The sequence below is a fragment of the Poecilia latipinna genome, unplaced genomic scaffold, assembly GCF_001443285.1.
Source record: "Poecilia latipinna isolate Pla-1442-1.1 unplaced genomic scaffold, P_latipinna-1.0 Scaffold303, whole genome shotgun sequence".
NCBI classification, from domain to species: domain Eukaryota; kingdom Metazoa; phylum Chordata; class Actinopteri; order Cyprinodontiformes; family Poeciliidae; genus Poecilia; species Poecilia latipinna.
Genome location: NW_015112919.1, coordinates 384,439 through 405,963, shown reverse-complemented (window position 1 = coordinate 405,963; position 21,525 = coordinate 384,439). Strand labels below are relative to the sequence as shown.

Here is a 21,525-nt window from a genome sequence, read left to right as displayed (position 1 = left end):
TTAATGTTCTGTTTGTAATTTTACTTACTAGTAGTAAAGCACTATACAAATAAAATATCTTATTTCCATGAGTGCTTTCTTAGCAAACAACTTACCAGAAGATGCAGTTTAAAAAAAGTGTATTCGAGGTAATGCATATAGCTCAACATTTGAGTCTAAGAATAACACCAAATTGAATCGATTACTAAACCTTTTTGGTGGAGCTCTCTGCTAAATTAATCTCTTTGCCAGGCCTGGTCAAAAGTTTAGATTAGCCTTGCATTTCAATCCTATATTACAATAATTAGGCAAATAATGTTCCAGCACCTTGTAAAATCTGTATGGCAAATGGATTGATTTTTCCTTTCTTCCTTTCTATGAGAGATTTTGCACAAATATTTAGAATTTTAGATTTTATATTGACTGCAAAAAATTAGGAGTTCATGAAAATTAAATCTGGAAAAGTACAGATTAAAACCTAAAAAATTCCATAGAATTTATGAAATGGGTGTAAAACACATTTATGACTGTAAGGTTGATAATAGCAACAATAGTGATCATGCTTCTTTTATCAGCTCTGGATCTTCTTAATGAGCTTAAGTTGATGTTGTCTTGTTACATGACTGTGTAAGTGAAAGTGAACGTACACCTCTAGTATTCCCCTGATGTTCCCCGTCTTTATTGCTCCTCCTGTTTTGGAACATTTAATGTTTGTAGAATCTTAAAAACTTTCCTACATCGGGGAAAGTCCAGGCAACACTAGTAAAAGATTTATCTGTTCATCGTACTGTGGATTATTTAAATTTGTGAATTTAAGTTTTCTTCATAAATGTAGTCTGTTAAATACTGTACAATTTCTTTACTTTCTGATTATTTTCACCTAGATTTTGCTGAAATCTTGTATTTTTCATAGTTTTATTTTGAATAAAATCTACCATTTGTAAAATGCTTCTTTTACTCTTCGCAATGTTGTCTAGTTGTATGTTTATATGTTCCATTTTTGCTTTCTCTATCTATTTTACCACTTTTCCACATGTCTCACTTTCATCTGTGTGTGCCAAAGGCCAGGCTGGACAAGATGGCCAAATTTCAGCAGAGGGGCGAAGATCTGGAAAGCAGCTTTGCAGAATGTTGCAGGCTGCTTCAGGGAGCCCAGAGACGACTTGGATACCTGGAAGAGCAGATGAAGCGGGAAGAGGAAGATGAAGAACGAGAGGCTGAGCTGAAGAAAGTCCAGGCTGAGGTAAAGAAACTTGAGAAGGATGAAAAGTTATTTCTGGGACTCCTGGAGGAACATCGACGTGATGAGAAGAAACTACCCTGGAATATAGACACCATCTGCAGAGAAGGTTTTAGCAAGGTAAGGAAGGTGAAAGGATCACATCGTCTGCAGTTTATTTATTCCACACAAATTTTAAAGAGGTTACACAAATTCATTTATTGTTGTTCTGAGGCTGAAATGTCAAAGTGGTGAAAACCATTTTGGAGCTTTAAAACTACTTTGTGTCTTTTTGATTGAAATATTGTTCATTTTATTATAGCCGTATTTTATTCTTCTTCTAGTAGACATTTTTATTCAGGCCAGGCATATTTAGATTAAAGCTGGCATAATTGAAAACGTAATGAATTTTGGGGAGCACAGACATTGTTTTTATGGTTTTCCTTCCTATATTAGTTACTGGTAGATAGAGATTTGAATCTTTCAGTGTCTAGCGATTCGGACACGTTTACATGTTGTAATAAATTCCTGAAGGCGGAGTTTCAGAAAGAGCAGGAGTTTTTAAAAAGACAGAGGCCCAATTTCAAGACATTAAATTAGGAAGTAAAATTTCTTTTAAGTCATATTTGATATTTGTAGTATTTTTATAACAATTGAAGGTGACATAGTTGCTTGATTATGCTATAAAATGGCTCTACGTTCCTGGAAACCACATAATACCCCTATAAGACAATTGTATAAGTGTCTAACTTAAATTATCAGTATCAAGTTAACTTAATTCCTGATTTTTTTCTTAAATAAACATCAAAGTATTACTCAAAATATATATGGTGTGTGAGACGACCTTCTATGGTATCCAAGTGGACCCATAACATTATATGCAGTTTACTCACAAACATTGGCGACAAAGACATACAACTTAAATATATTTTAAAATCGATGTAGAAGCATTTGAATTAATTCTGATCTCCCAGCACAACAACTGCGATTGAATCAATTTTTTTCTCTGGATAGACCGTCACATCCTAGATGCAATTTTTATTCCAGTTAACAGAGCTTTTTCATGTTTTCCAAAAAGGACTGGATGAATTTGATAGTTTCTTGTTGTGAATATGGTGGCTGTTGATTTGTCAGATTCCTCTCTTGACTTTATCTTGTTATTTTTCCTTTTTTTTTTGTTTTTTTTGTTTATAGAGTGTTTTCAACATTCAACCTGAAATTAAAAAAGAAACACAACAGGAAAAGGTAGAGAAGCACAAGACCTTTGTGGAGAAGTATGCCAAGGAAATGAAACACTTTGGTAAGGTTTATTTGTTTTTGAAGATTTCTTTGTAGTTTGAGTTTGTTGCTTCCACTCTCTTCCTGTTCAGGTCTTTGTGTGTGAATTATTTCATTTTTTTAAAAACAGTTTTTTAAAATGTTTTTTTCATTTCCTGTTTCATGCCATTGTTGATATCTCATGTCAATGCCTATATTTTGGATTCATCTTGATTGTTCCCTTACTGAAATAATCTTCAACTAATTCAGTAATCAATTAATCTGAACCATCCTGATTAATCGATTTCTGAAATGCTCACTGACCTCCTATATTTTGTTTACCTCTCTTCCATAAAGAACATTTCAGATAGTAACAGTGGATAATCTATTCTACTTTAATATAATATTTTCTTCTGACAATTCTATTATTGATTTTATTATGACTTTAATAAAGTGACACTGAAAGGCGCTAAATTAGTGGCAACTTTGGTGGAGTATAAAATAAAATTGTCATGCAGGGAACATGTGGAAGAAAGTTGTAACACTAACATCCCACTTAAACCTGTTAAAGATTGCAAAAGAGTTTGGACTAATGCTTTCAGTAGGACATTGACCATAAACCTACAGCCAGAGCTACAACAGAAAGGTTTAGAGCAAAGTACATTGATCTGTTAGAACGGCCCAACAAAAGTCTGTACCTAAATCCAGCAAAGAATCAGTGGCATGACTTGAAAACTGATATTGACGGATGTTCTTCCCTCCATACGGCTGAGCTTGAGCTGTTTTGCAAAAGGGACGTTGAACTTGCTATGTTGATGCTCGGTTTATGCGGTTGTACCAGGTATGCTGCGGCGTTGGGACGACAGCCAGAAGTATCTGTCAGACAACCCACATCTGGTGTGTGAAGAGAGTGCTAATTACCTCGTCGTCCTCTGTATCGACTTCGAGATAGATGAGGTGAGTGCCATTGAAAGAGTTTAATAAACATCACAGTCGAGTCTCGCTGAGTGATGCACATCCTTGTAGAAACATGCCCTCATGGAGCAGGTTGCACACCAAGCCATCGTCATGCAGTTCATCTTGGATTTGGCTCGGACTCTGAACGTCGACCCCAGAGGCTGCTTCAGACAGTTCTTCTCAAACATCAAGGTTCGTCTTTGCCGTGCAAGACGTAGTTAAAGGAAAAAGTTTAAGGATTGTTTGGGTGAGTTTCTTTATCCTGAGGCCTCTTGCTTCCTGTCAGCACTTTGGTGTTGTTGTATGTTGTTGTATGTTCTCGTCAGACTGCAAATGCAGAGTACCAGAATGCTTTTGATCGAGAGCTGGACCTGCTGAAGGAGCGGGTCCGCAAGTGTGCGCAGGCTCAGATGGAGGGCACGATGAAGGAGCTGGAGGAGGAGGAGAGGCAGAAGAGGCTGGGTCCTGGAGGGTTAGACCCGGTAGAGGTCTATGAGTCACTGCCTAAGGTAAATCGTATAGAGGCATGCAGACTTCACAGTGATACACAAGGAGATAAATTTCAGTTACTGACTAAACGATTAATCAGATTCATCCTGATTAATCAATTAGTGAAATAATCACCAACTAATTTAATCGATTAATCGGATCCATCCTGACTAATCAATTACTGAAATAATTGTCAACTATTTCAGTGATTGATTAATCATTAACTGGAGTATACAGACTCAAAAAGGCCATTTCATGAAAGAACATAATAAGAGGCGTAAGACAAAACTGTACAAAAAATACATACACTTTGCATTTAAGATAAAAAAACCCCAAACTGGTCTATAATTATGTCCTACAGGAAACGTATCAAGTAGTGTGGATTTAGTTTCGCCTGGTTTAATATCTTTACAAAAATAATAATAAAATCCTTCAAAGCGCTTTTTGCTATCCAGTTATTAATTGGTTAATCAAAAACATAATCAGCCCTACACTGTATCAATAAGTCAAGCAGAGAGGCTGAGCTTTTCTCATTTTGATGTTAGAAGGATTTGAAGTGCAGAAGAATCCTTTGCTGCAAGTGATCAGGCGTTCACTTAATAAAAAAACTTTAATTGCGTTTATTTGCACCTTTAGTGCATTTCCAATATTACATAAAATATGCCTAATTGATTAAAATAAAAATCAGCAGAAGATTTATATATTTTTAAAAAAGAATTAATCATCAGAATAATCAATTATTTAAATAATCGTTAGTTGCAGGACCATTATTTGTAATGATGTCAAGGTCCTGAATGATGCTTTTCAGGAGAACGGTCAGTTTATACATTACGCTCTTGTGCGCATAAGTGCAGCCTCCTCCAAAACGAAGAAAACTGATGAGCTTATTTATCTGATCACATTCTGAGATTTTAAATGTAGCATTGTAAGAATCTCAGCGGTAGACCGCTGTTCGGTCCGTATACATGGATAAAGTTTTCTCGCCGTGTGAGGCCTCTTGCTTCCTATCAGCACTTTGGCGTCTCATTTCTTGCAGGAAATGCAGAGGAGTTTTGATGAGAAAAACTCCGAGATGCTGCAGGACGCGATGAACAAGCTGAACCCCGAGGTGAGCTGGCATGTCTTTAACAAATAATTATTTTCAGTAACTAAACGGTTTCCCTCTGTAATTGTTGACCTTGTTTAACAGGAGGGAAGGTACCACCTGCAGAGATGCATTGACTCAGGCTTGTGGGTGCCTGACTTACAGGAGGAAGAAGATTAGAAAACGAAAACCAAACTCGGTCATCGTTAAGTAGCTGTCTGTGTTGTCAGTGTGTCTAAAAGATGAGGAACCTATACACTATACAACAAAACTGTAACTTTGATTAATGTGTTACCTCTCAATATTATTTTTATTGAAAATCTAATTTAAAACAAACCTGCTTGTAAGAACTTAACAGTTTCATGTTGTATTCACAGCATATAAAATTATTTGCAAAGTATTCTGGTTTTTGTTCACATTTCATTTATTCTGTGCTTTCATGAAGGCGTGCGGCATTTTCAATGTACACATCAGAACATGTTTGTGCATCGTCAAATATTTGTTTTATTAAAGCAACTGTAGATAGATTATAGCCTTTTTACCATGTTCTATATTACAAAGGTTAATGTAGATTTTTTTTTTTTTTTTAAAGATTTTTTTGGCTCGGGGGGCCTTTTTTTGATAGTTAATTGACAGGAAAGTGGGTAATGAGAGAAGGGGAAGACATGCAGCAAAGGTCACCAAGGCCAGGAATCAACCTGCGACAGCTGCGTCGAGGACTAAGGCCTCCATATGTGGATTGTGCTTAACCCCTGCGCCACCACAGCACACCCAGGTTAATGTAGATTTGGAAATTAGGACAAGTATTGATTGGTCTGTTTTTCTATTCATTCTATCAGATAGTTGAAATAAAAACATTACGTGCATTCTAAGGTGGTCTTGTCTCGTTCTTTTCATTAATACTTGGCAATACATGTTTGTGTCTTGAGGCCCAGAGGGATCATATATGTTCAAGTTTCCCAACTGCAATTTAGTTTTCATCACAGAAAACTACAAGCCTTCAGGCTTTCATCATAGAAATAAATCCAGGCTGATATTTCCACTCTGGAACCTCAACTATTTGAATCTACTTTAAATAATACAGAAAAATCACACCGATGACAATGAATTTGTATTTGATCACATGAAATAAGGACTTGTCTAAGTGACAATGTTTGATTTTAAATTAGAAACAGGTTAGCAGTAAACACAAGAAAACAAGAATGGCAACACAAACTTAAAGAGTCAAAAATGATAGCTCATCCCAAGCTACTTATATACAAGATCCCTTAACACTTTTGTTCTTTCCACTGTGTCATAAAGGACAAATTTGTGAAGTAAAACACATTCCCCCACTTAAGCCACTTCACAGTGATGTCTCACTATGATTGTGTCTATTCCCTGTGCAATGCCATAAAGTGTAAAGTGACAAAACATGAATAAGGTCAAGCAGTATTCATTAGAACAAAAGCAATGTGCAAGTATAAATATGTTCAATAAAAGGTACAAAATATATTTCTAAATAATTATGTGGAAGATGAAGGATATAAATATTTGGTAGAATAATATGGAACATTGTTAGAAGAGTCAGTTAAATATAAGGGTATACTGAAGGATAACATAAAGGGGTGGGAATTTTAAAAAAGCGTAAAGTTATCACTCCTTTTCAGACAAATAGCTGAAATGACTGAGACTTATGTTGCAAAACATTGTATTTATTGTGTGTATTTGTTTAGGTGTATTTTTGTTTTTTTGTATTTTTTATTGATTTGTTTGAAATAAATAAATACTTTTGTTAAAGTCCAGCTTTCTGATTCTTGATTCTGATGCATGCTGCATTGACGTTACTATTAATATATAGAAGTGTTTGTCATCACAATCTCCACTTATGGTATGGAAATTAAAGATGGGGAGTTGAAATTCACATTAGGGGTGGACATAAAGCTTTATCTCGATATTTTGTGGTACTATTGCAATAACCAATGAAAGTGACGATAAGAACAACATATTACATCTTTTTTAGGTTTGACTGTGACGGGAGTCCCACAAGTACAAATACTCTTTTGGAAAAACATTCCTATTAGAAATGTACTTCTTTAGGACACGGTGAGTCACTTAAAGAATTGTGATTTGTATTGCAATTTTCAATCTGATTGGTATTTATTGATGTTTTTATCAAACTGTGCTGAAAATAGTAAAACTAACAATCCCGACAGTATGGATCAGTTTTTTAGCTAAACATCATTAATTGGCATTCATTGTGACAAAGAAGTCAAAATTCTTATCATGATAAGAAATTTGTCACGACAAATGATAAATAATACAATAAACGCCCACTCCAAATTTACATGCAGAAATGAAGGGCTTGTTATTGGGTAGCTGTGAGCATTTAAGCTTAAATCCTCCTGTTCAGTAATTTCATCTCACACCTTAAATTCCACATCCATATTTCCTCCAAAATGGTTAAACAAAAGGAAGACTGTGATTGTTGTAAATTGGTGTTTTAGAGCGACCCACCGCATGCCCTTGAATGGCTTTGAAAGGACAGAGAAACAGGACAGAATAGGCTGCTAGGAGACATGGATGCTTATTGTTTTTCTTCTTCTTTTATATATGGGTAGCGTGTCAATAAAAACCTGCTCTTTGTGTGAGTGTGACGGAAGGTGACTGGTTATTCAGATAGGACGGCTGCTGATAAAAAGAAAAACATGTTCTGCCTTTTAAAAGAAAAAGAAAAAACAAGGGAAACAGCGGGGTATAACGATGGAGAGAGGAGGAGCGGAGACTGTTATGTGGGATTAATGGACAACACTGTGCGGGAGGGTGGAGGGTGGATGTGGATGGGCTTCTCCATGGAGCCGGTGGTGATGGGAGGGGGACGGCTGGGGGAGACCACTGTGGCAGGGGGAGAGTGGAGAGAGATCGGGAGGGAGGGAGGAGGGAAGCTGGTGAATCCGCGGATATTCATGAGAACGGAGAGTGGGTTTTTTCTCCCCCTTACTCCTCTCTCTCTCTCTCCCTCTGTCTTTCTCTCTCTCTCTCTCTCTCTCTCTCTCTCTCTCTCTCTCCCTCTGTCTTTCTCTGTGTGTGTCTTTCTCTCCCTCTCTTTCTCTCTGGTGATACACTGCAATGTCTGCAGACAGACAGACGGACGAACAGGAGACAGAGACGGAAGGAGACAAGTGAAAGCAAGACAAGGCCCAGCCCTTCTTCCCATTGATCTTCAGGCGATCAAGGTGAGTGTTTTCCCCCCCATTATTATTATTCCTACATCCTGCAGCCTGCGCGAGTGTGGGGTAGTATGTGTGCACGTGTGGCTTTCTGACACACAAACACACACACACACACGCACGCAAGCACGCACGCACGCACACACACCTCTTGTTGCTGTATGTGTGCAGACATGAAAGCAGGACAGCCCCCCTCATGTATGCACGGTTGATTTTTATTTATTTATTTATTTCTCATTTACGTTTGAGTGTTTGGTAACAGAACAGCAGGTTGGTGGTCGAGATGCATGTTGATGCAGTGCTGCTTGGTTTTATAAGCTGCTGGAGATGGAAGTGTGTGCATGCCAGTATGTGCTCGTTTTCCTTGTTGTCTGTCCATATATATGTCACTGTGTCACTATGCATTTGTTGATTTCTCCTCAGACCTGCTATCGCTCTGTGCATCTCCGCTGACTCTGCTGTGAAGGTTCCCTTATTCCTTCCCCAAATCCACCCTTTATTTATTTTATTTTTTTTTACTGGGAGGGTGTGTTCTCTGTGACCCTGGTAAAAGTCGTTTCCACCACTATGTGTCTTTTATCGGAAGCACCGTGATATGCTGAATCTGTCCCATCCAATGGAATTAGGTCAACGCGGATTGCTCGGAGTAATTATATAACATCAGAGAACTCTGGTGTTGCAGTATCTCCTCAGAATTAGCCACACAGCTCTGACAATCCCACTACAGACTAGAACATTTTCCCAAGTTCACAGTAGCTGCGTTTCCATCGCGCCATTTGACATTTAGAAAATAAATTCGCTTAATGGAAACACGCCGATTAAAAAAAACAAAAACAAAAAAAAAAACCTCGTTTTTTTATTTAAAAAATGGCACTAGGATGAGGTGTTTTATCAGTTGTATAGAAATTGATTTATTTCGCAAAACTGCACTGGAAACGCTTTTTTCGCACATTATCAACAACCGGATGTTGCTATTGGTATAAACCACGAAGAAGACGACGACGACAGGAAGTGGTAGGAGGAGGATATTGACAAAATTTTGGACACATTTATTATGGAATCTCAGGTATTATTGTGCAATTTGGCTTTCCAAAAAAAAAACATTTGCTCAATGGAAACATGCCAATTTTGACAAAAAAAACAACAACAAAAAAACCCAACAACAACAACAACAACAACAAAAAAAAACTCTTAGTGCTAAGATTAGTTGGTTTTATTGGCCGCATAAAAATATGTTTATTTTATATAACTGCAATGGAAACACTTTTTTTTGCACATGATAAACAACCAGATGTTGCCACTGGCACAAACCACTAAGAAGAAAACAAAGTGGTGGGAGGATAATGGCACAGTATGTTTTTTAATGACTTATGGCATGAACAAATTTATTCACGTGTGATTTAAATTGCATTTCTTATTTAATGAAAATAACTAAATTGTGTTTTTTTTTAGACATTAGGAAATATTGACCACATTTTTCACACATTTGTAATGGAAATGCAGCTACTTTCACCAAGGAAATAAGTAACTTGCCGCAGCTTTTCTGTAAAATTTAGTGCAGAAATGAAATTGTCCACAGATGTGGACATGAATAGAAAAATCCTAATATTTTTTCATAATTCCAAGTACTTGACGTGAATGCAATTGGACTTCCTTCCTTTTTCGAATAAGATATTGTGCGAGATAAGAGGTTGAAGAAATAATAAAGTCCAAATTTTAACATAATGAAACAACCAATTTACAAGAACTGACATAGATGTTTCAAAATATAGCATTTGATCAAGTTAAGATTTGTCATGAAGTGTGTTGGTTGGTGGTGGTGAGATCGAACGCAGGACCCAGGATGTAGTGAAGTTGACGTCTTTAATAATCAAATATAGCTCTAAACAGTCCAAAAACATGCAACACGGCAGAGTGGAGACAAAAACTCAGCACCGGCAGCAACTAAACAAAGACTGACAAAATAAGAGCCATGCCGCCACAAGACTTCCCAGTTCTACTGTGACGACTTAAACGAGGCTACAAAAAACGACTTACTTGACTGACTTACGACGAACGACACTGACTACGACAACGACCCGACGAGGAACACAGACAACAGGTGGGTTTAGATACACACGGGGTAATCAGGGGAATGAGACACACCTGGGGAGCAATCAACGGGGAGGACAGGACAGAGACTCACAGGAAAACAGGACTGAACACAGAAAACTCAAAAATAAACATACAGAAACACGGAACATAACAAGATTATGTAGCATATTTCAGCACCAAAGTTGTTAAAAGTGCTTTACATCATAAAAACACAATACAGCAACAAATTATGCAACAAGCAATAACCACTACATTTTGTCAAAAGCCCTAGTCAGCAGATCTTTAATGTATTTTGGTTCTAAATTGTACAGTAATTTATAAACTAATAGAAGTATTTCAAAATCTATTCTCTGAGCATCAGTGAAAGGACTTTAGAACTGGGGGGATGTGCTCTATCTTCCTGGTTATAATGATGTTTAGCACCCAGCAGCAGCGTTCTGGATTTCTGGATCATGAAACTGATCCATGAGAAACTGAAAAAGATCTTGTAAAGAGAAGTTGAAGGACTTCCTGCTGCCTTTCCTTCAAGCACTTTAATTTATCAAAAACACTCCACCAGTAGTCTAAATCTTGATGCTGTACGAGTTGTGTGGAGAGAAGCTTTATCTTGTATGTTATAGAAAATATTTCACTATATGAAAGCAGAAGAATAGCTACACTATTGATTAATAAAAACATAAAGATAAAATCGGTTTATTAGCTTTATTTGCATGCTAACTCCTATTTTCTGTTTTGTTTTGCTATCCCTAAGGAGAAGACTCAAGGATGTCTTTCATCAAATCAAGTCAGGAGTTTGGAGTTTGATGTCCCAGATGAGGCAACAATATCCAGAGAGACTTGCCCAGCCGAGATTGGATCCCAGTGACCTGTCCCATTACAGAAAACCAACCTGAGAGACGCTACAGACCTGCTGCAGAGTTTTTAAAGTTCCGGATGGTTTGGAAAATGACTGGCTGGCAGGATTCATTTACCGTAGCCATCATGTGATCCACTCTTCGAGCCGGATACGTGCCGAGAAGAATTTGAGGAGGTGATGGTACCTTTAGTGGTGTCGTCTGGGATTTTTATCTGGATGTTCCACAGGCTCATCTATCGGGATGACAATTGTTTTTAATTCCTTTGCCTCTGATTTTGGCTTTGGGGTAAAAAGCCCACATTTTTTTCACCTTGGAGCCTCTGAGGGGTAGATAGATGCCCCTTTACTGTTTTACAGCAGAAACACGCCTGATTTGATCCCTCTAAAGAGTTGGGCTGTGGAGACAGTCCAGGCGCTGCTGTTAGCTGGGCTGACTCAGCTCCAATGGGGGCCGGTTTTGACCCGGTCTGACCCCGGTTCGAGCTTTGCGGTGACCTCTGATCTCTCCGGTCCTGGCTCTCCACCTGCTCTGCTGCCTGGGTTCCGGAACGCTCCGCCCTGGAGCCCAGAACGAGCCAATCAGAATGAAGAAGAGCCGCAGCGTGCTGTCGGTGACTGGAGAAGAGGTGAGACAAGTAACATAAACAATAAACAAAGTTTTAAAAAAAATATTTTTTGGAGAGTCTGGCTGTGAGAGCAGCTGGGTTGTGAATATTTAGCGCTCAAATTGTGTAACTTTTATTTATTTTTAGTGAAAAGTTGTGTGGCAAGAAAAACTACCTTCCTGTATCAGCAAGCTGCACAACAGTGAAGATTCTGCTGTGTATGTAATCAGTAGTCACATCTACAATTGACATTGCCGACTTTCAAATGTTCTTAACTAATGGATAAAAGCAGATCTGCGTTCTTTACAGTGGGAGAATTTATTTATGTGCACCGTTTCCATCTGTCCTGGATCTTCATCAGGCCAACAATAGAACAACAAGGGGTCACACTGATTTATAGGCCTTCTGCAACGATAAGGATGTCATTAATCAACATTATTTAAAAAAGTATATATTACAACTAGTTATCTCTTCCATTTGCACTGTAAAGTATCAGCTGCTGCAGAGTATTCAACTATAAAAGATCACAGTAACATCATTATAGCAGTTTCATTATGTTAAGCTAAAAAAAGTTTAACTATTTAAGAAAAACCAACAACAAGGAAACATGGTGGAAGAAATGTGTTGATCTCTTTGCAGTTTTTGCCTCAGGTGGGCTGCCGGTTCCTTCCCCTGCTTGTCCATCTGGTTGTTGTGTCCTTGGGCGAGTTGTTTCACCCACGTTTCCCACTTGTTTTGGTCAGGGTCAGAGGAACCCTCTGACCAAAACGCTGGCGCTGATTGTGTGACAGCCTGGCTTCTGTCAGTCTATAGCTGTGGCTATAAAATAGCTACCAGTCTGTGAATGGGTCAATGACTGAATGTTGTGTAAAGCCCAAGTCAGCACTTTATTTGACTTGATAATATGCTGTAAAAATACAGGCCGTTTACTTGATGCAAACAAAACCTCTCATTATTATTATCCTGTTTAATTTAAAGGGGCAGTTTGAAGTAAAATCAACTTTTTTGAGATTTACATCATGTTATAATGTTGTTCCCTCATCAAAAATATACCTGGAGGGTTGCTTTGATTCTTTCATGCTTGTTTCAGAAATCATTTAATCTCCCATGGCAACCATTCAGCTGTGCAAAACACTTGGTTGGACTTAGCACCTCCTTTGAGGCGCAGCTCCTTTTCTGAGCTGTAGTTTCCAAGGTTCAGAGCTTCCACCTCACTGAGCAGCCCTCCTCCACTCAGTTCCTTCAGACTACCCAGTAGCAATTAGCAAACACCTGGAAGAACTGCACATCCACTCAATATACAAGCAACTTCTCAGTGCATAGCTAGTAAAATCGTTAATAAAGGAATGATGTGATGACTTCCTGGAGGGGCAGTTTCAGAAAGAGTTGGAGTTGTTAAAGAGGCAGAGGCCCAATTTCAAGGCATCATATTACAAAGTCAAATTTCCTATCGGTCATATTTGCTATAAAACATTTTATATATAACATTTCTGTAACAATTGAAGGTGACATATTTATTTGATTGTGCTATAAAATGGCACTGTGTACCAAAACAAAATCATAATGCTGCCCCTTTAAGTCACTCGTTGCAATTGAGAAAGCTACGTCATTTTTATTGATGCAGCAGGGTACACCTGTGCAAAATAAAAAGCCTTTTAGTTTAACAAAAAAACAACAACAACAAAATAATTAAATAAAAAGATAACGTAAGAATAGCACTACTCTGTTGGTGAAGATCTGTTCCTTAAATTCTGGTCAGTTCTCTCTTTTTATAAAGACTGATTCCTCTTTTCCTCATTACTTTTTTGGACAATTGTTTGCTCTGCTAATGAATGGTGTGAAGTAGGAAGAATTTTTGTTAATATTTTTTACATTTGCCTTGTGCCTACGAATACTCACCCCTCAGCCATTAATGATAAAGACCTGTTGCCCTGACATCCCGCATCATCAAGGCCCTGGAGAGACTCCTGTTGGGCCCCCTGCAGTCATGTCAGAACCTCCTGCAGTTTGCTGTGGAGTTGGATTTGAAGATGCCATCATACACCTGCTTCAACAAACCCACTGTCATCCGGACAAAGCAGGCAACACTGTGAGGATCATGTTCTCTGATTTACCTAGTGCATTTAACGCAATTCAGACTTATCTGTTTTGTCAAAAACTCGAGAAGACACAGGTGGAGGCCCCAACAATCACCTGGATCCATCACTACCTGACAAACGGACCAGCGTTTGTGAGATGTGACGGGTCATATGCGTTGCCAGATTTTTAGCAATGCAGGAGTACCACAGGGATCTGTACTCTCACCATTCCTTTTCACTCTGTCTACTCCTGCATAAGTCAGAGCCCTGCCACCCACAGAAATACTCAGATGACTCTGAAGTCGTTAGGTGTCATCAGAGGCTGAGTGCAGAGAGGCATGGTGTGGGAGCAGTCATCTCATCTTGAATGTGAAGAAAATGGAGATGACAATAGATTTCGAGAGGAACGATTAGGTCTAGCATTACTTCCATCATGGGAGAAGAAGTAAAGGTGTTAGAGGAGTATAAATACCTTCGTGTTCACCTGGACAACAGTCTGGACTTGAGTTGCCAGAGTAAAGCTGTCCACATCTGTTGGGGCAACAGCATCAGAGCCTGGAATTTAAAAAGGCTCAACAACCTGAGGAAGAAAGCTGGTTCTGTTCTGGTTCTGTTCTGGTTACTGCTGTGGAACCTCTGGAGATGACGATGCAAAGAAGGATTTTACATAAAACCAAGAAAGTTATAGACAACCATGAGCATCCTCTTCATGATTTAGTATGGGGGTTTGTATTTCCCGGAGCAGTGATAAACTTTCATGGTACCCCCTCCGAGACAAGGTGTGTTGATTGCAAAAGTCATTCATTTTTAATATGTATTTTGCCTGATATGTTTATTTGGCAGAAACTTAAAGTAACATGAATACTAATCATTTTACAATGTGAAATGTAAAATGATTAGCTACACCCCAGGGATTCAAGTTAATGATTAATGACTTAATCTTAATCTAAAGTTGACTGATCTTGTCGGTCAACTAACAATTAATTGACGAACGTCCGTTTTGTCATTTTCTTGTATCGAGAGGGTTTCCGTAAAATAAATATCTAAATTTTTCATAATATGCTGATTTAGAAAAACCCCCACCATACATTAAACATTAATTTAACATTACTTTGCTACACCTGTGTTACATAGTATGGAAGATGGCTAGGGCCACTGAAAAAAAAATATGACTTTTGATCTCAGAAGATTAAAATCAGAAAGTTGCTGCTAAGATGAAACTTAAGAAGCTGGTTCAGAGAGAAGCGCATAAAGTATATTTTGCATCCCACACAGAATTCATTAATAATTTTAAAAATGTTATACATTGTATTTTTTTTAGTGATCATTTCTGGATCCCTATAGAGGTTCAATTATATATCACTACAATTTATTTATCTACACATTTCCAAATAACCATTTGTATCATATTCTTGCTTAAGAGCTTGTGAAGAAATAAAAACTCTCTCTTTGAAGAAACAATTTTTGTCAAGCCTATTCTAGACTCTGTTAGCAGCTAGCTGTGCTGCAATAATAACTCTGCCTTACACATAAACAAAACAAGAAGTGGAAATTTAGTATCTAGTTGTAAGAGTAATTTTTGTAGCTGCTGCTGCTCGGATGAAGTTACTGTTGAAGTTGGTTGCTCTGTCAATCCCTCACCACAAGGGGGAGTACAGTTATTATCCCTCACCCTTGTATAAATGAGCTTCTGCTAAATGAGTGTAAATGAGTCTTCTTCTATTCAAAGGTGACTTTAAATCATGCATTATTCAAATGCTCAGTCATTGATTATGTTAATCAGGTGACCGTATGTTTCTGAGTTTGTGTGTGCGTGTGTGTGTGTGCGTGTGTGTGTGTGCGTGTGCACGCGCGCACGCGCGCACGCACTGTACATGCGGGTGGCTGAGAGCATTTATCCACATCTGGTTCTGGACGACATCAAACGCAACACGGCACTGTTGCCTAGCAACTGCTACCATTCCCCCAGTGTTTTGTTGCTACGGTGCTGCAGTGCAGATCAGCCTCTTAGAGCTGAGTCTGTTGAGGGGCTTTCTCTCACACACACACATACATGGCCTCACACATGCACACGCACACACACACCTACACACGCACACACACATTCATTGCTAATTTATGCATTACCATTGAAGTTTTACCCACTTTTGGACAAATCAGTTCATATTTGCAACAAATGAATTTCTCATTGCTTTCAGTTTGTGCTGCACAACGATCTGGCTTGCTTCCCTCCTCACCTCACGTCCCTCTCGTCTCACAGGGGAATGAATTAGACGTAGCAGATGCTGTGGAGAAGGCGGAGTCGTCTCGCTACAGCCGATCCTACACGTCTGGGGCCACGCTGGGGGCCGAGCTGCGCAGAGGACGGACCAGAAGACTGTCTCCCAGTCTCCAGGTACAGGGAGACCGGAGCGGTCACATTAACATGCCTGGAGGGCATGGAGCTTAAAGGAACCGTGAAGCACTACCGACAGCCAAGCCAGCCCATCCTGTTCACGCTCTGTCAGCTATCATCTTAAATTTATTTAAACACCACGTCTTAAAAGCGTGATGAAGTGAAGTGACGGGTGGAACACACAAACGCACGTTTTGACCATTTTAGTACCAACACGAAGAATCTTCATGTCAGCCGACCCGCCGTTAGTCGTCCATTGATGATCTTTAAAAGTCAGCAATAATATAGCTGCTCATTCTGTATTTAATTACATTTGCTGCAAAATCTATTATCAAAAATGTGTCAATGGATAATGCCACATCAAACCTGCAACTCTAAACTCATATTTACCTTGGATACTCTTACACACAAAAATGAGTCAGGAACACTCGATTGAAGCCACAGTCAAAGTTTCTGTGACTTGGGATCTAAAACAATACTTATTTTATATCTAGGCTGAAATAGCTTAGCTCATTTTAGTTGGAGCTTCAGCTAAAATAGATCCAAACCTAAGCTAACAACTTTAGCTGTCTTTTACCTTGGGCTGGACAATAAATCTATTGTGATAGACATTTCAGAAAGTAAATAGATCCAGAACTGCACAGCACTCTGGGAGATGTAGGCAGAAGAAATACTTTAGCTGCTCAACCTAAGCAAGGTTGGTGGCATCAGCTAACTCCCTCTTTGGTCTCCTAGCAACAACCTGTTGAGTAACTTGTGCAGCAGCAGTTTCAGGTTTGGCCACCATGCCTCATATCTGCTCAAAGATTTAAAAACAATAACACGGAGAGAAAACTGTGGATAAAACAATGATCACGCCACCAGTTTGGCATTATTTCAGATACCTAAAACAAAAACTAGTCAATAAGTTATCATTATTGACAGTAATTGATATTGACTGATATGAAACTCTTATATTGTGGTACTTTTTTCAGCCAATATCGTCCAGACCTAACTTTCAATAGATATCAATAGATAATGGAATAAAAGTTAGAAATTTGGTGGACTGTGTAATTGTTGATTTTAACCCCGCTGTAGTTTCTAGCAAGAATAAAACGTTATATCAACTTCACTCCAAACCCCCAGAATCTCAACTTTCCCGCCGTCTTTTAGTCACAATGCTTGCATCAATGTCTCGTCAGGTACCCTGCTGGCTCCGCCCTCGAGATCGCACCCGTTCCCCCGACATCCTGAGCAATATGTCACGTCCCACAACGCTTCCTCTCCGCATTCCTCCTCGCATCTCCATCACACAAGCGGATACAGACAGGTACCGCATACTTAAACCCCCCGGCCCCCAGAAAACGGCTTCTCAATCCTTTCTTCCCAATCTTGATTTGATATTTTCTTTTCACTTCAGTAACGAAGCAGAGAATGGAGTATCTCCCGCTCACACTCCTCTGGGCTCCCAGAGTCCAAGCCGCACATTGAACACCTCACTGCCTCAGGGCCAGAGAAGAGAGTCCTTCCTCTACAGATCTGACTCAGACTACGACATGTCCCCCAAGGCCGTCTCCCGTAATTCTTCCCTTGCCAGTGAAGGGTGAGCTTAAGAAACAAACACAGCAGAGATTTGCTGTGTTCCCATCAGTTCTGTTGTCTTTGTCACTTTTTTCAACTGTTCCTCTTCCTTTTAGGCACACAGCAGAAGACTTCATTGTCACACCTTTTGCTCAAGTGAGTTTGAAAAAATATAACTTGTGAAAATCCAATGCTGCAAGACATTAGATTTGCTGTTTTCCTCCTCAGAATACATAATACTGTGATGTCTGATGATTTTAGGTACTGGCCAGTCTGCGATCAGTACGGAGCAACTTCACCATTCTTGCCAATGTCTCCACACCGTTAGTCAAGTAAGAACCAAACGTAGCACGTAGACATGTATTATAATATTTTCCCTTTTTGTAAAATTGGATTGTGGTTCTGAGCTCTCCTTGTGACTAAAACATACCTTTAAATGGGCAGTATTGTGTAAAAGTGACTTTTATGAGCTTTACATCATATTATGTTATTGTCTCATCAAAAACATACCTGGGGTTTTGCTCAGCTCCTTCAGACTAGCCAGCAGCAATTAGCAAACAGCTGGTGGAAGTGAACATCTGCTGAGCTCATTGCACTTAGACATTAGCTATATGTCTCAGTGCAACGCTGGTAAAAACTTTGTTAAAGGGTTAATAGAGGAGCCATGTTGTGTCAAACTGGCACTATGTGGCTGGAAAACACATAATACTGCCCCTTTAACATTAAAAACTGGAGTAAGACTCTTCTGCAATATTAATAAAAGCAACTGTTGCATGGAGATGATGTAATCACCATTTAGAAACAAGCAGCTATCCGGATCGACAACATTTTGTTCTATGGCTGTTTTTACAAACCAAAAGCAGACCTAGTCAATAAATTAGGTTGGTATTTCATTTTCTAAAAATCTTCCAGTATATTATCATATGTCATCCGACAGACTAATGAAAATGGAATAATAGAAATCCTTCATTCAGCTACAGCTTGATGAGAAATGATGACCAACTAGCAGCAGGTTAACTGGTCCATTTGATTTGTGTGAGAAGTCAGGGTTTACATCGGTGAATATTATTACTTCCAAATTGTGTGGGACTTTCTGAAATTTATGTATTTCTGTCAGTTTTAGGGGTGTTCTACTCCAAGTGAGTCATGACACCAAAGGGCCTATCGAGCAAAAGCTTTGAATTATCCTTATGATTCATAGAGATATGACTAATAGGCTTCTTTTGCTGTAGACGTTGATGTTTGACAAAAAGGGACAGAGCGTCTTTCCAAGCCTGTAGCTAGTCTAGAACAACGCCAGCTGAAGCGCAGTGTTCTTTTTATTTGAGTATAAGTAAGGAATTTTACTACAGTTTCCTACATGTATATTTTTCATCATTTTTTCCAACATAATTTAAAACTGCAGTATGTAATATTTTTTTTTTTTTTTTTTTTTTACGCGTCAAAATGTCACAATGTCTTGACAGTATAATATAAAACAGATAATCTACGAAAAGATCGCCCTTCTCCTAGAGCTGCTATTGCCGAGGAGCTTAATTTTTTTCAAAGGTTATCTGCCTAATGTAATGTCAAGTCATAGTGATAAGTTTAACATGTAAAAGACATAATATATGTGTATATATATTGTTGCAATATTTGACTAAAACTGATTTTTAATGCTATTCCATCTGGCCAATGCATGTATTGTAATAATGAACTGAAGTAGGTTGTTGAAAATCTGCCAGTAATTAGTCCTGTCTGCAGTCTTCTCTCTGATCAGATTAGCTGCTGTGCTTCCAGGAGGTCTCCGTTAGGTGGAGTGTGTGTCAGCCCCAGGGGGACACTCTCGGACCAGCAGTACCAGCAGCTGGCCCTGGACACACTGGAGGAGCTGGACTGGTGCTTGGACCAGCTAGAGACCATTCAGACGCACCGCTCCGTCAGCGAAATGGCTTCCAACAAGGTAGGGAAATATCTCTGACCCAGTAGGTCCGACTACACATCCACAGGGTGACTTGTACTGTCAATGTAGGGCCTATGTTTGGAATCAAAAGTATTGAGAGCTTAATGAAATGGTGTGTGGAAGCAAGGTTTCCTACTATCCTGACTCAGGGTGTATTCGCTCCAGCCATGTTGAGTCTGTTTTAATCCGACTCTATTTGTCTGCCTAGAGGTGTTGGGTTTGTTTGGGGAGGTGAAATCAAACTCTGATCAAAAACATGAACTCTGGTCTGCCTACAAACCTAGGTCACGGTTTGGTTGAAGTGAACTTTGGTGTGGTTCAAATGCACATGTGGATGCAAGCGGACTAGAGACCTCTCCTAAAGCCGGAAGTAGACTATATTGCTCATTGCAACCTGGGTAACTACAACCTAAACAAACATGTGAGTCTATTGCAAGCAGGACTTGCAATAGACACAACCACTAAAATGTGACACTACTCTGTTTTTGATAACATTGTCCAAAGATCATGTGTTCATGTCTTCTTCTGTGGTTTTTATAGCTTCCTTTGGTAGTTCTTGGTGCAGCGCCACCACAGGCAAGGAGGTGAAAAGGTTTTTCATTGCACTTTTGAAAACTGCAGCAGCTGAAAATGTAACTAAAGTTGCGATTTTATTCCCTAATCGAACTGAGTCTACTGGAGTATCAGGTATGACAACACATGTGGTCAAAGCGTTCTGTCAGAAGGAAATTCCAGCAAATTACTTTGAGAAACGTCTGGAAGGAAACAGAGATTTTGACCCAAATCATACAGGAAATGGAAAGAAAAAACAAAACTTGTGCTTATGGTGTAGGTTTGATCAAGCTAACAAAAAATTGGTAAGGTTTGGTCTGTATATTTTTTAAATGTAGCTAATACACAACAAACATTATTGCACAACCCATATCTGCTTCTATCAAAATCCTTGATAGCTTTTATTTCATATTGCCCAATTCTCACTTTCTTCCATAAAAATAAAAAAATGACATACATTTTATAAGATATAATGAAATAAGAACCATTTTGACCAAGACTGCCTTTGTTCTGCTCTTATTCTGCTACAGTTTAAGAGGATGCTGAACAGGGAACTGTCTCACTTGTCAGAGATGAGTCGCTCTGGGAACCAGGTGTCAGAATACATCTCCAGCACTTTTCTGGGTGAGCTGGATCAGAATTACAAATGTCTGTCGTTATGTTTACAACCGTTTGTAAATAAAGAAACTACATTGTTGCTGTACTTTCTTAACTTACGAATCCGTTTTTTTTTTTTTTTGTTTTGTTTTTTTTTGTTTCCATGTAGACAAGCAGAACGAGGTGGAAATCCCGTCTCCGACGCTCAAAGACAAACCAATGAGTCACATCAGTGGAGTGAGGAAACTGTCTCACAGCTCCAGCCTCTCCAGCGCCTCCATGCCTCGCTTTGGGGTCAACACAGACCACGAGGACGAGCTCGCCAAGGTGCTGTTCGTAGTAATATGTAAAGAAACATCAGCCTGTAGTATGTTTTTTTAAACTCATTATTGAGCAATTATTTCATTTATTTGGCATAAACGCTGCCTCATAAGTGTGGTTGGAATTCTTTTTTATCCTTTAAAATATGACTTTATTACCAGATTCATCATAATCCCCTCTTTTGATTAGTAGAAAATATGTAATGTTTTATATTAGTCATGTGATTTATTTTATTCCCACAGTTCTTATGGTTTTTTCCATCATATCTATATCTATACATCTATCTATCTATCTATCTATCTATCTATCTATCTATCTATCTATCTATCTA

General features: G+C 38.8%; 2 protein-coding genes across 4 annotated transcripts in view; both read left to right on the top strand.

Annotated features, from left to right (window-relative positions):
* The first annotated feature begins 967 nt into the window (after nt 1-967).
* On the top strand, nt 968-5,385 carry LOC106948710 (hsp90 co-chaperone Cdc37-like). Its single transcript, XM_015034549.1, has 7 exons — nt 968-1,339; nt 2,393-2,498; nt 3,297-3,412; nt 3,482-3,604; nt 3,739-3,921; nt 4,938-5,009; nt 5,091-5,385. The coding sequence occupies exons 1-7, from the start codon at nt 1,013-1,015 to the stop codon at nt 5,163-5,165; spliced, it is 1,002 nt and encodes a 333-aa protein (XP_014890035.1). The 5' UTR covers nt 968-1,012; the 3' UTR covers nt 5,166-5,385.
* A 2,509-nt stretch (nt 5,386-7,894) lies between these two features.
* Nucleotides 7,895-21,525, top strand: part of LOC106948707 (cAMP-specific 3',5'-cyclic phosphodiesterase 4C-like) — a 28,303-nt gene continuing 14,672 nt past the window's right edge. Inside the window, exons 1-11 of one of the 3 annotated variants that reach the window (XM_015034547.1) lie at nt 7,895-7,943; nt 8,104-8,200; nt 11,040-11,770; nt 16,088-16,222; nt 17,404-17,531; nt 17,622-17,804; nt 17,899-17,938; nt 18,044-18,114; nt 19,562-19,724; nt 20,807-20,900; nt 21,043-21,200. In XM_015034547.1, the coding sequence (XP_014890033.1) occupies nt 11,729-11,770; nt 16,088-16,222; nt 17,404-17,531; nt 17,622-17,804; nt 17,899-17,938; nt 18,044-18,114; nt 19,562-19,724; nt 20,807-20,900; nt 21,043-21,200 (1,014 nt within the window). In that variant the 5' untranslated portion in view covers nt 7,895-7,943; nt 8,104-8,200; nt 11,040-11,728. Of the gene's footprint in view, nt 7,944-8,023; nt 8,201-11,039; nt 11,780-16,087; nt 16,223-17,403; nt 17,532-17,621; nt 17,805-17,898; nt 17,939-18,043; nt 18,115-19,561; nt 19,725-20,806; nt 20,901-21,042; nt 21,201-21,525 lie in introns of those variants that run through there. The other 2 variants (XM_015034546.1, XM_015034548.1) reach the window with 2 other exon arrangements.

Coding starts and splice junctions, on each gene's coding strand:
- LOC106948710 (XM_015034549.1), top strand. CDS start 1,013: ATGTCTCACTTTCATCTGTGTGTGCCAAAGGCCAGGCTGGACAAGATG. Junction 3,413..3,481: donor TCGACTTCGAGATAGATGAG/GTGAGTGCCATT, acceptor ACATCCTTGTAG/AAACATGCCCTCATGGAGCA. Junction 3,922..4,937: donor TCTATGAGTCACTGCCTAAG/GTAAATCGTATA, acceptor CATTTCTTGCAG/GAAATGCAGAGGAGTTTTGA.